Source organism: Mandrillus leucophaeus, unplaced genomic scaffold (assembly GCF_000951045.1).
Source record: "Mandrillus leucophaeus isolate KB7577 unplaced genomic scaffold, Mleu.le_1.0 Scaffold310, whole genome shotgun sequence".
Classification (NCBI taxonomy): Eukaryota; Metazoa; Chordata; class Mammalia; order Primates; family Cercopithecidae; genus Mandrillus; species Mandrillus leucophaeus.
In genome coordinates, this window is record NW_012103255.1 from 1332208 (window position 1) to 1346723 (window position 14516).

Genomic DNA, 14516 nt, shown 5'->3' on the forward strand with positions numbered 1-14516 from the left:
CATAAAAGACATTATGAAGACAATCTTTATTTATTTATTTATTTCTTGAGACAGAGTCTCACTCTGTTGCCCAGGTTGGAGTGCAATGGCATGATCTTGGTTCACTGCAACTCTGCCTCCCAGGTTCAAATAATTCTTGTGCCTCAGCCTCCCGAGTAGCTGGGATTACAGGTGCCAACTACTGGGATTACACCATGCCTGGCTAGTTTTTGTATTTTTAGTAGAGATAGGATTTTATCACGTTGGCCAGGCTGGTCTCGAACTCCTGACCTCAGGTGATCCGCCTGCCTCAGCTCCCAAAGTATTGGGATTACAGGCGTGAGCCACGGCACCTGGCCAGTTTATTTTGATAATTCATAAAAACAGGTAATAAACATGATGTGCTTCAGGAAAATAGTAAATGATTTTTAATTTACTCTCATAAATTTATTAAGATTAATATTTAAACAAGTATAAAATTATTTAGTACCAAATAACTAGAGGAAAAATAGGATCAAAATCATACTGACAGGGAAAGAAAAACTGTCTTGGATTTAAAACAAAGTTCCAGTAAAAACAATATATTTATAAAGACTGCTATGATCTGAGTCTATTAATATAAATCTAGGACTATAACATAGATGCACTTAAACACAGCGTAACTGACACAAATGTAGATATATGTAAAAGCACTTTATAAACAGCAAAGGAGAATACAAACATAACTTAATAGATGTAATAAACGTTTCTCATAGAAACTGTTCTGGATAGAAATATAAAGTCATTTGTCATTTGATAGTGATACATTCTGACAAATGCTGTGTGAACACCATAGAATATACTTACACAAACCTAGATGGTACAGCTTATAGGTCCTAGGCTACAAACCTGTTTAGCATGTAACTGTACTGAATACTGCAGGCAGTTGTAACACAATGGTATTTGTGTATCTAAACATTTCTAAACATAGGAATGACAGAGTAAAAATATGGTGGTAAATGATAAAAAAGGGTACACTTTATAGTACAGAGTACTTACCATGAATGGACCTTGCAGGACTGGAAGTTGCTCTGGGTGAGTCAGTGAGTGTGTGGTGAATGAATGTGAAAGCCTAGGAAATTACTGTACATTGTACAAAAAAATGTACAAAAAAGCCAAAATGCTAGGAAAGCTATGACATCGCTAGGTGATAGGAATTTTTCTTTCTTTGCTTTTTTGAGACAGGGTCTCATTCGGTCTCCCAGGGTAGAGTGCAGTGGCAAGATCTCAGCTCACTGCAGCTGCAGCCTCAACCTCCCAGACTCAAGTGAACCTCTTGCCTCAGCCTCCTTGCCCTCTGAGTAGCTGGAACTACAGGTGCATGCTACCACGAAGGGATAGGATTTTTTTTTTTGTAGACACAGTGTTTCACCAAGTTGCCCAGGCTGGTCTTCAACTCCTGGGCTCAAGCGACTTGCCTGCCTCAGCCTCCCAAAGTGCTAGGATTACAGGTGTGAGCCACTGTGCCTAGCCTATAAACTTTTCAGGACAAAATTTGGCACTTAATCCATTTTGAAATGTCTATCTTGGGTAAATATGAAATTGATGAACCAAAACAATTTCCTCATATTTGTTACCACATGAGAGGGCAGATGCATTTAAATCTCTTTAAGGAGATTTTAAGTCATAGATATTTTAGTAACTATATGTAGAAAATGCTGCTGGGTCCTACAAGGCATCCAAGTTGAACGAAGGGTGGCCCTAGCCATAAGAAGCTTACAATTTGGTGGAAAAACAAGTACATATGCAGATACCTAGATTACCTATCAGAATGTGATAAAACTTTGAGGCTGGAAGCAGTGGCTCACGTATGTAATCCCAGCACTTTGGGAAGTTGAGGCAGGCAGATTACCTGAGGTCGGGAGTTAGAGACCAGACTGGCCAACATGGCTAAACCGTATCTCTACTAAAAATACAAAAATTAGCCACGCTTGGAGGCACTTGTAATTCCAGCTACTTGGGAGGCTGAGGCATGAGAATTGCTTGAACACAGGAGACAGACGTTGCAGTGAGCCGAGATTGCACCACTGCACTCTAGCCTGGGTGATAAAGTGAGGTTGTCCCACCCCAACCCCCTGACCCAAAAAAAATGTGATAAAACTCATGACACTACTTACTAGGAGAAGATACTAAGTTCTACAAAAGGAGAAAGAAAAGTAATTGTAATTAGGAAAGAATTAAGAAAACTTATTTGAAAAGATAAATGGGATTTTGACAAGGAAAAGTGAAGTAGGGAAGGTAGTTCATACTACACAGAGCAGACATCTAGGATAAACCCCACGAGGAAAGTATACGATGGAGGAAGTAAAGAAAATGATCAGATGTGGCTAAAGGAACAAGTATTTGAGGACTATGACTGGACAAATAACTAGAAAAATAGGTTATACAAGATGAGGGTGGGACTTAAATATTATGCAATGATTCTGCAGGAAGTAACAAGGTTTCAAAGGAATCTGGGCAGGGAATAATGACCCCATTGAGGACATATGCTGGGCATGGTGGCTCACACCTGTAATCCCAACACTTTGGGAGGCTGAGGCGGGCAAATCACGAGGTCAGGAGATCGAGACCATCCTGGTTAACATGGTGAAACCCCGTTTCTACTAAAAATACAAAAAGTTAGCCGGGCGTGGTGGCATGCACCTCTAGTCCCAATTATTTGGGAGGCTGAGGCAGGAGAATCACTTGAATCTGGGAGGCAGAGGTTGTAGTGAGCTGAGATCGCACCACTGCAATCCAGCCTGGGCGATAGTGAGACTCCGTCTCAAAAAAAAAACAAAAAACAAAAAAAAAGAGGACATACTACTTCTAAAGAGGAAGAGTCTTAGAGGAGTAATTCGTCTAAGGTCACAATATAGTGACTGTGGAGTAAGACATTAAATAGTATTTTGAATGCTTACTTCATGTATGGAAAGCATTTTACCACTGATAACTGAGTACCAGGCACTATTTATCATTGCCATTTTAAAGCTGAGGACACTGAGGATCAAGGGTTGCCCAAATCAATAACTTGCCCAAATTCATATAACTAGTAACTGATGAAGCTAGGATTTGATAAATTCTATAGCCACAAATGACAATTCTATTCTACATTCCACTGGCAGTTAAACTTTTTTGAAAATACTATTTTCATAAATTACCTTTCTAAAGATGTTAACATTTCTCTCAAAACAATCTATCAACCAATGTACAGTCTACTTTCTGGAACAGATTTATTTTGCTAATTTTACTTAGATAAACATAAATTTACATATTTCAGCATAATCAACTATTTACATGGAGAGACAGTCCAGACCCATACAAAAGATAAATTAAGATCATACCAGCGTTTGTTGGGTGTGTTGGCTCACGCCTGTAATCCCAGCATTTTGGGAGGCTGAGTCAGGCAGATCACTTGAGGCAAGGAGTTCGAGACCAGCCTTGGCCAAGAAGGTGAAACCCCGTCTTTACTAAAAATACAAAAATTAGCAGGGCGTAGTGGTGTATGCCTCTAATCCTAGCTGCCCATGAGGCTGAGGCATGAGAATCGTTTGAACCGGGGAGGAGGAGGTTGCAGTGAGCTGAGATCGTGCCACTGCACGCCAGCCTGGGTGACAGAGTGAGACTGTCTCAAAAAAAAAAAATTGTTAAAAAAGATTACCAGTGGCCGGGTAACAGAGGACCTGACTAAGCCAGAACTAAACTACAATTCTAGGGAATCTGTGAGATAATAAATTGATGATATTTAAGCTGCTAAATTTGTGATAATTTCTTCAACAGCAATATAAAATTAATACACATGTGTACATGTACATTTTTTTCATTCCATGGTACTGAAAGGGGCTAGAAGCATGGCATCATAGCAATAACAAACACCCTAGTAGCAAAAAGCACATGAAAAATTCAGATTTTGACTTCTAAATAATAATCCTCACTAAAAGGAACCAAAGCTTCTTGAGGGAAATAGTTGATTCCAGATGCAGGCCAAAGAAAGAACAAGTAAAGTCTGATAAACAACAGCAGAAAAGTAAACCAAAACAAAAAACTAGATCCTCACTATGCAAACAGCAGAAAGCAGGGAAGTGCTCAAAGATGAGTAATCTGAAGACACGTATAAAGGAAACAGGGGCCAGTTTAAAGGGGCACCTGTGGTAAAACCAGAGAATTTTGAGTAGTTTCCTATAAAATGCTAATAGATTATAATATATTCAATTTTATGCCAAGCATGATAGCATATGCCTCCTAGCACTTTGGGAGGCTGAGGCAGAAGGACTTCTTGAGCCCAGGAGTTGGAGTCAAGCCTGGGCAACATAGGGAGACCCTGTCTCTGGAGAAAAACAAACAAACAAACAAAACCATTCAAACAGACAAAAAATTCATGTGTCTATACGGTATTCAAACAAAACAAAACAAGAGAGTTTATGCAGAAAAAAAAAGAGAAGCTCATCTTCACTAGAAAATGTCAGCTAAGAAATCAAGAAATAATGGAATTATAAAATTTTCTGTTTTTTCTCTTTCTTCTTTTTTTTTTTTTTTTGGGACGGAGTCTTGCTCTGTTGCCCAGGCTGGAGTTTAGTGGCGCAATCTCAGCTCACTACAACCTCTGCTTCCTGGGTTCAAGTGATTCTCCTGCCTCAGCCTCCCAAATAGCTGGGACTACAGGTGCATGCCACCAGGCCTGGCTAATTTTTACATTTTTGGTAGAGACGGGGTTTCACCACGTCGGCCAGGGTGGTCTTGAACTCCTGACCTCAGTCGATCTGCCTCTCAAAGTTCTGGGATTACAGGGGTGAGCAACCACACCCGGCAAAAATTGTCATTTTTCAACCATCAATGTAATTACTAACTTAGAAAAAAAAATTAATGGATGATTAAATGTTAGATTAAAAAAACTGATAGAGAACAAGCCATAGCCTTAAATATCAACCCATGGTTTATGTACCAATTACAATGGAAAAAAATGTATCTTTACAATGAAAAGATTTGGTGGATACCACCTTAACTAAATAATCAAACATGGCACCATCAACTCTGGGACAATAGGTGGGATGCAAAAAGAAGTATAAAGTATCACATATATAATATTCCTGCTATGATTTTTAAATTTTAGTTTTATTTATTTTTGTAGAGACTGGAACTCACTATGTTGCCCAGGCTCCTCTTGAACCCCAGGCCTCAAGTGATCCTCCAGCCTCAGCCTCCCAAAATGTTGAGATTACAGGCATAAGCCATCTCTCCCAGACCTCTGCCAAGACTTTTTTAAACCTAAATCTAATCACGAAGATAGGATCAAAGAAATCTAAAATGAAGGGCATTCTAAAAGACAACAAAAGCCTGAGTTTTTTTTTTTTTTTTTCTTAAGACGGAGTCTCTGTCGCCCAGGCTGGAATGCAGTGGCGCTATCTCGACTCACTGCAAGCTCCACCTACCGGGTTCATGCCATTCTCCTGCCTCAGCCTCCCAAGTAGCTGGGACTATAGTCGCCTGCCATCACACCCGGCTTATTTTTTGTATTTTTAGTAGAGATGGAGTTTCATCATGTTAGCCAGCATGGTCTCCATCTCCTCAACTCATGATCTGCCCACCTCGGCCTCCCATAGTGCTGGGATTACAGGCATGAGCCACCACGCCTGGCCAAGCCTGAGCTCTTAAAAACTGGTCGATCTTGGCCAGGCATGGTGGCTCAGACCTGTAATCCCACAACTTTGGGAAGCTGGGGCGGGCGGATCACTTGAGGTCAGGAGTTTGAGACCAGCCTGGTCAATATGGTGAAACCCTGTCTCTACTAAAAATATAAAAATTAGCCAAGCATGGTGGTGGGCACCTGTAATCTCAGCTACTTGGGAGGCTGAGACAGGAGAATTGCTTGAACTCCATCATAAAACAACAACAAAAAAAGTTTATATTATTTTCTCTTTCTTTTTTTGAGACAGGGTTTCAAAAAAACGCTTTGTCACTTAGGCTGGAATGCAGTGGCACGAACACAATTCACTGCAGCCTCGGACCCCTGGGCTCAAGTGATCTGCTCATTTCAGTCTCACAAGTAGCTGGGACTACAGGTGTGCACCACCACTCCTGGTGTATTTTTATTAGAGACAGGGTTTTACCATGTTGGCCAGGCTGGTCTTGAACTCCTGGCCTCAAGTGATCTGCTCATTTCAGTCTCACAAGTAGCTGGGACTACAGGTGTGCACCACCACTCCTGGTGTATTTTTATTTTATTTATTTATTTATTTATGAGGCAGAGGTTTGCTCTGTCACCCAGGCTGGACTGCAACGGCGCAATCTCGGCTCACTGCAACCTCTGCCTCCGGGGTTCAAAGGATTCTTCTGCCTCAGCCTCCCAAGTAGCTGGGATTACAGGCGCCTGCCACCATGCCTAGCTAATTTTTGTATTTTTAGCAGAGACAGGGTTTCGTTATGTTGGTCTGACTGGTCTTGAACTCCTGACCTCAAGTAGTCCACCTGCCTTGGCCTCCCAAAGTGTTAGGATTACAGGCATGAGCCACTGCGCCTGGCCTGAATTCTTAAATTTTTAGTAGAGACAAGGTCTCACTATGTTGCCCAGGTTGGTCTTGAACTCCTGGGCTCAAGCAATCCTCCAGCTCCAGCCTCCCAAAGTGCTGGGATTACAGGCATGAGCAACTGCACCTGGCCCACTTCATTTTTATTCTATTGTATGATATTACAATAGTAGATACACGTCAGTATACATTTGTCAAAACCCATAGAATGTATACCACCAAGAGTGAACCCTAAAGTAACTACAGACTTTGGGTAATAATGGTATGTCAATGTAGGTACATGGATCATAACACATGTATCACAACGGTGTGGTGCAATAGTGGGCAGGTTGTGTGTATGAAGAACAGGGTGTATATGAAAACTCTGTACTTTCCACTCAATTTTGCTGTGAAACTGAAACTGCTCTAAACATAAGTTTATTACTAAAACTACTAACGACAAAGTAGCCAGCCCACAATAATATCCTGGCTTGACATCTTTCAAGAATGCATACATATACTAAACTGACCAATGTTCTTAAAAATGCTTAAAGAATAAACCGTTTTCTTCCTACTTATTTCTGTGAGAGGAAGAGCTAGTTCTAACATAAATAAAGTGATATTTCAGTCCATTTTCAGATCAAATATTTTGTATGACCAGAGACACTTACAAATCACTGATATAAGAAATCAAATTATATCAAAAGATCATAATCTTCCATTTTTAAATCTTTAATCAAGAAAAAGCACAAAAGTAAAAAACAGAAGTGTGGTGTTATGACATATATAAATATAAATATATATATATATATTGGTTTTCATCCATGGTTCCTGGCTCTTAACTCCCATAGTCCCTGTTATAATGTTGGGACACTTTAAGTCTCGGGAGCGGGCCTCAGGAGATAGAATCTCTCTCTGACCTTCTCCTGTCTTCCTTTCACCTACCTAAGGCAGGACTCTAATCTGATTGTGGGCCAAGAAAACCCTCATTCCAGAGAGGGTCCTGCCCCATACCCTAGAGAAAGGAATGTGACACAGAGAGATCAAGAAGTCTAGACAGGACATGCTGGGTTTACATCCTGTACATTTTGTCCAATCACATTTCTACATGGCTGTCAATGACGCCTATGAAGCCTCCATAAAAAATCAAAAAGAGGCCAGACGCAGTGGCTCACGCCTATAATCCCAACACTTTGGGAGGCCAAGAAGGCTGGATCACCTGAGGTCAGGAGTTTGAGACCAGCCTGGCCAAATCCCATCTTTACTAAAAATATAACGATTAGGCAGGGTGTGGTGGCTCACACCTGAAATCCTAGCACTTTGGGAGGCCGAGGTGGGTGGACTGCCTGAGTTCAGGAGTTCGTGACTAGACTGGCTAATATGGTTCTAGAGAAAAGAAAGAAAGATCAGACTGTTACTGTGTCTAGTAGAAAGGGAAGACATAAGAAATTCCATTTTGACCTGTACCTTGAAAAATTGCTTTGCTGAGATGCTGTTAATTTGTAACTTTGCCCCAGCCACTTTGCTCCAACCTTGTGCTTACAGAAACGTGTTGTATGGAATCAAGGTTTAAGGGCTCTAGGGCCGTGCCTTGTTAACAAAAGGTTTACAAGCATTATGCTTGGTAAAATCATCGCCATTCTCTAGTCTCAATAAACCAGGGGCACAATGCACTGCAAAAAGCCGCAGGGACCTCTGCCTTGAAAAGCCGCGTATTGTCCAAGGTTTCTCCCCATGTGATAGTCTGAAATATGGCCTCGTGGGATGAGAAAGACCTGACCATCCCCCAGCCCGACACCCATAAAGCATCTGTGCTGAGGTGGATTGGTAAAAGAGGAAAGCCTCTTGCAGTTGAGATAGAGGAAGGCCACTGTCTCCTGCCTGCCCCTGGGAACTGAATGTCTTGGTATAAAACCTGATTGCACATTTGTTGAATTCTGAGATAGGAGAAAAACTGCCCTATGGCGGGAGGCGAGACATGTTGGCAGCAATGCTGCCTTGTTATTCATTACTCCACTGAGATGTTTGGGCAGAAAGAGACATAAATCTGGCCTACGTGCACATCCAGGCATAGTACCTCCCCTTGAACTTAATTATGACATAGATTCTTTTGCTCACATGTTTTCTTGCTGACCTTCTCCCTATTATCACCCTGCTCTCCTACCACATTCCTCTTGCTGAGATAATGAATATAATAATCAATAAAAACTAAGGGCACTCACAGACTAGTGCCGGTGCAGGTCCTTGGTATGCTGAGTGCTAGTCTCCTGGGCCCACTGTTGTTTCTACATACTTTGTCTCTGTGTTTTATTTCTCTTCTCAGTCTCTCACCCCACCTGACAAGATACACCCACAGGTGTGGAGGGGCAGGCCACCCCTTCACACGGTGAAACCCTGTCTCTACTAAAATACAAAAAATTAGCCAGGCAAGGCGGCGTGTGCCTGTAGTCCCTGCTATTCAGGAGGCTGAGGCAGGAGAATTGCTTGAACCTGGGAGGCGGAGGTTGCAGTGACCTGAGATGGTGCCACTGCACTCCAGCCTGGGCGACAGAGCACGACTCCGTCTTAAAAAAAAAAAAAATTAGCTGGGCATGCTGACAGGTGCCTGTAATCCCAGTTACTCCGGAGGCTGAGGCAGGAGAATCACTTGAACCTGGGAGGCAGAGGCTGCAGTGAGCCAAGATTGTACCATTGCACTCCAGCCTGGTTAACAAGAGCGAAACTCCATCTCAAAAAAACAAACAAACAAAAACACAAAAAATAAAATTCAAACAGAAAGGTTCAGAGAGTTTCTGGATAGCTGAATATGTGGAGGTTCCTGGAGGGGGTGCGCCTAAGGAGGGAATGAAAGCTCCATGCTCCTTCCCCAATGTATGTCTTCATCTATATCTTCTGCAATATCTTTTATAATAAACCAGTAAATGGAAGTACATGCTTCCTTGAGTTCTGTGAGCCATTCCAGCAAATTAGTCAAACCCAACTTGAAGCTGGTTGGTCAGAAGTTCTGGAGAGCCAGAGTTGTGACTGGTCTAAGGGAGGGTGGCAGTCTTGGGAACTGAGCACCCAACCTATAGGATCTGACACTATATTCAGGAAAACAGTGCAGAATTGAATTGAAGGACACCCAGCTGATGCCTATTGCTTGGCGTATGGGAAAACCCTCATACCTTTGGTTACAGAAGTCTTCTGTGTTTTGTTTTCTTTTTTTAATTTTATTTAAAAAAATGTTTTTTTAAAACCAGCAGTTTGCTCTTACAGACTTCTTTGTTGATGGTTATTGTGATGTGACAGCAGAGGAAAAACACAGTCTGAGAGGTTTTCCCTAAGCAAGAAATAAAACTTGAGTTTTATTTAGCAGAAAAGTTGATAATTATATTTCTGCTCTATTTAGCAGACTCTGTTCCAAAATTATGACTGAATTAGATGTGTCCCAAAGTGTATTTCCACTTTCTCATTTCTGCTGACAGAATGTTGATTTTTTTTTTTTTCCTTAACGGCTATTATCACCTAGAGTAATGACCATTATTTCCACAACCTGTCTTATGGCTAAAGTGTGGCTATGCAATTTAAGTTGTAGCCTAAAAATTTTGAAGTTTTCTTACAAAGAAGGAGCATGGGCTGGGCACAGTGGCTCACGCCTGTAATCCCAGCACTCTGGGAGGCCAAGGAGGGCGGATCACCTAAGGTCAGGAATTCAAGACCAGTCTGGCCAACATGGTGAAACTCTGTCTCTACTAAAAATACAAAAAATTAGCTGGGCTTGGTGGCGGGCACCTGTAATCCCAGCTACTCGGGAGGTTGAGGCAGGAGAATCGCGTGAACCCGGAAGGCAGAGGTTGCAGTGAGCCGAGATCCCACCATTGCTCTCCAGCCTGGGCAACAAAAGTGAAACTCCATCTCAAAAAACAAACAAACAAACCAGAAAACAAAAAACAAAGAAGGAGCATGCTTTTTCTCCTCTTTTCTGTCTGTAACAAACATAGCATGGCTGGACTCTAGTAGCTATCATGGAACATGAAGCAATCTTAGGAATGCATAACTAGTACTGAGATAGAAGGAAAAAGAAGGAGCCTCGGTCCCTGAAGACATTGAGAAGGTACTTCACAACTTCTCTTAAATTAAAAAAATAGTGCCTATCTTTTTAAAGTCTTGGTTATTTGAGATGATTTATTATTATAATTAGCTAAACTTAAGCTTCATTAGTAAAACGTTTTCATGACCTAAGAAGCACGTACAGAGTATAAAAATTTTGTGATACCTACCTCAGTGACAAATCAATAAAAATCTTTTAAATGCAAAATAAAGTGGCATGGTTTACATGTCAATTACTTTACCACTACCAAATGAGATGTATCTCTAAAATCTAAGGTTTCCTCTTTCAATCTTATTCGTCTTTTTGTCTAAATTCAGATATTCATGACTTTTTGATAGAAACAGAGAGAGATTTTGCCACTAGTCATTCATTCATTTTCCACCCTGCTACTGGAGTTATCTTAAATAAACCTACACCTTTCACATCCATCCCCCCAAACTCATTTTTGATTTCCTATAGCAAAATAGCATAAATTTTTTTTTTTTTTTTTGAAATGGAGTTTCGCTCTTGTTGCCCAGGCTGGAGTGCAATGGTGTGATCTCGGCTCACCACAACCTCTGCCTCCCGGGTTCAAGCGATTCTCCTGCCTCGGCCTCCCGAGTAGCTGGGATTACAGGCATGTGCCACCACACCTGGCTAATTTTGTATTTTTAGTAGAAATGGGGTTTCTCCATGTTGGTCAGGCTGGTCTCAAACTCCCAACCTCAGGTGATCCACCCACCTCGGCCTCCCAAAGTGCTGGAATTACAGGCATGAGCCACTGCTCCCATCCAAAACAAAGTATCTTAAAGTTAACCAAACATCTCAAAGTCCATGGTTATATGTCCCTTATCATATAATGCTTATTTACCATAGGGCCACTACCTTTCAGAACCCTAAACTTTCCAAGTTGTTTTGATATATGAAAACTCTGTATCCTAGGATGTGCCTTTTTACACACTGTTCTGACTAGAATATCCTTCTCCATCTGGTAAACTACTACCAAACCTCTAAATCCTAATTCAACCAGAAAATATTTCTTAATTGATGATAATTTGCTATCCCTTTGATGCTTTAAAAATTCTCAGAGTGCTTATTAAGTTGTAATCTGCCAAGATAATACGAAGTTCTTAAAAGCAAGGCAAATATTTTATTCACCTGACAAAATTCATGGAACACAGCGTCCAATCAATACAAAATAAAGTCACCAATATAAAAAATGAAGTCACCAATATCATTTTAGTTAGAGCCATTTTTTCCTTAAGTTAATAAGAAAAGCATCCTTGGGGCTGGGCGCTGTGGCTCATGCCTGTAATCCCAGCACTTTGGGAGGCTGAGGCAGGTGGATCACGAGGTCAGGAGACCTAGACCATCCTGGCTAACATGGTGAAACCCCGTCTGTATTATAAATACAAAAAATTAGCTGGGCGTGGTGGCAGGGCCTGTAGTCCCAGCTACTCAGGAGGCTGAGGCAGGAGAATGGTGTGAACCCTGGAGGCAGAGTTGGCAGTGAGCTGAGATCGCGCCACTGCACTCCAGCCTGGGTGACAGAGCGAGACTCCATCTCAAAAAAAAAAAGAAACGCGTCATTAGAATCTCAATCTAGTAAGGCAGAGAGAAGATAATGATCAGAAAGACAATTAGTCTCATACAACATAAGACAGTACAGTGAACACTGATATTTGTGTATATTACTTTTGTATGGATTTTCCCCCCACATCAGAAAGGGTAATGTATTGACCTTAACACAAAGTTTGAGGGAGGCGTACCTCACACAAGCGCAAAAACACAATCATCATGCTTATTAAATACAAAAGAATCTATATTGTTTTTTGATAGTCAAAGTATTTTTTTCAAACGTGGAAGAAAAAGGGATGTTAGCTAATAGGTACTACTACTTACTCTGTAGTTTTGTAAACGTCAGAATACAGCCCTGCTTTCTGATACTTCTTCTTTGGGGGACGTGGGGGCTTCTTTTCCCTTGGGATGAGAGAAAGCACAGGCTGCAAGGTACTTTCAGGTTCAGGAGGTTTAGCTGGGGTTTCAGGAGGACTGGGAATCTCAACTGGTGCTTCATTAAAGCTAGAAAGAGAAGTTTAAAGATAATTTTATTGTGAAAAAAATGTTTTCCTACAAATAATTGTCTGCTTAAAAAAAATCACAGCAATTAAAAAAAGAGATACAGGGACTTCCTTATCTGGCCATGTTTAAGTAACTGGTACGAGACTTCACCTGACAAGAAGTAATAGAAATATGGTAATCTACTAGATACTTAGAGAAAACTTTATTTTATTTTAGTTTTTGAGTCGCAGTCTTGCTCTGTCACCCAGGCTAGGGTGCAGGGGCACAATCTTGGCTCATTGCCTCCTGAGTTCAAGTGATTTCTTCTGCCTCAGCCTCCCGAGTAGCTGGGATTACAGGGGCACGCCACTACGCCCAGCTAAGTTTTGTATTTTTAGCAGAGACAGGGTTTCACCATGTTGGCCAGGCTGGTCTTTAACTACTGACCTCAAGTGATACGCCCGCCTCGGCCTCCCAAGTGCTGGGATTATAGGCGTGAGCCACTGTGCCTTGCATGAGAAAAATTAAAAGACGATTATTATCAGATACTGGACAACAGTGAGTGCAGCACTGTGATCCCTGAGAAATCTGAAAAAAATGCGGTGAGTTACACAACCACCTTGCCTTTCTTTTCTGTTTTTCTTTTTGTTTTTTGAGATGGAGTCTCACTCTGTTGCCCAGGTTTGAGTGCAGTGGCACAATCTCGTCTCACTGCAACTTCTGCCTCCTGGGTTCCAGAGATTCTCCTGCCTCAACCTCCTGAGTAGCTGGGATTACAGGCACCTGTCACCACATCTGGATGATTTTTGTATTTTTAGTAGAGACAGGGTTTCATCATGTTGGACAGGCTGGTCTCAAACTCCTAACACCAGGTAATCCGCCCACCCAAAGTGCTGGGATTACAGGCATGAGCCACTGCGCCCAGCCCCACCTTGCCTTTCTTTTCTTTTCCTTCCTTTTTCCTTTCCCTTTTTTCTCTCTCTCTCTCTCTGTCTTTCTTTTTGTGAGATGGAGTCTTGCTCTGTTTCCCAGGCTGGAGTGCAGTGGTGTGATCTCGGTTCACTGCAACCTCTGCCGCTGGGCTCAAGTGATTCTCCTACCTCAGCTTCCTGAGTAGCTGGGATTACAAGCACGTGCCACCACACCCAGCTTATTGTTTTTTTTGTATTTTTAGTAGAGATGGGGTTTCACCATGCTGCCCAGGATGGTCTTGAATTCCTGATCTCAGGTGATCTGCCCACCTCAGCTTCCCAAAGTGTTGGAATTACAGGCGTGAGCTATCACACCCAGCCCACGCCTTGCCTTTCTAAGAATGACTGCGGTACAGAAGTAGAAACCAAGCAGAGAATGGCCAAACTGATATATCCCTTGAAAAGGGATATATCAGAGTACACAGGGACTGAGATAGCTGGAATTTGTGGAACTGAGTATCAGAATGGAAAAAGCTACAGAGAATTATAACTCTAGAAATCTAACTATGGGTGTCTCTTTCAGTATACTGCTAAACACTACACTGTGCATGTGAAGGGTAAAATTCCATATGGCTGAACAAAGAACTACCAGAAAACTGTAACCTGAGCAATTCACATAACTCACACATGATGGCAGATACTCAGATTCCATTAGGCAAAGTAGAAAGACATTGTTCAACAATAGGGGACATTAAACAGTAAGCTTAGAGAGTAATGTTATCCACTGTTAGAGGGCTTAATTATCCTGACATAAAGACCAGCCTTGGCCGGGCGCGGTGGCTCAAGCCTGTAATCCCAGCACTTTGGGAGGCTGAGACGGGTGGATCACGAGGTCAGGAGATCGAGACCATCCTGGCTAACACGGTGAAACCCCGTCTCTACTAAAAAAAAATGCAAAAAACTACTCGGGCG

General features: G+C 41.8%; 1 protein-coding gene across 2 annotated transcripts in view; it reads right to left on the reverse strand.

The window, feature by feature from the left end:
• Positions 1 to 14516, reverse strand: part of ASH1L (ash1 (absent, small, or homeotic)-like (Drosophila)) — a 245447-nt gene that overhangs the window by 82340 nt on the left and 148591 nt on the right. For both annotated transcript variants that reach the window (XM_011987546.1, XM_011987545.1), the window contains exon 5: positions 12475 to 12654. In XM_011987546.1, the coding sequence (XP_011842936.1) occupies positions 12475 to 12654 (180 nt within the window). The remainder of the gene's footprint in view (positions 1 to 12474; positions 12655 to 14516) is intronic.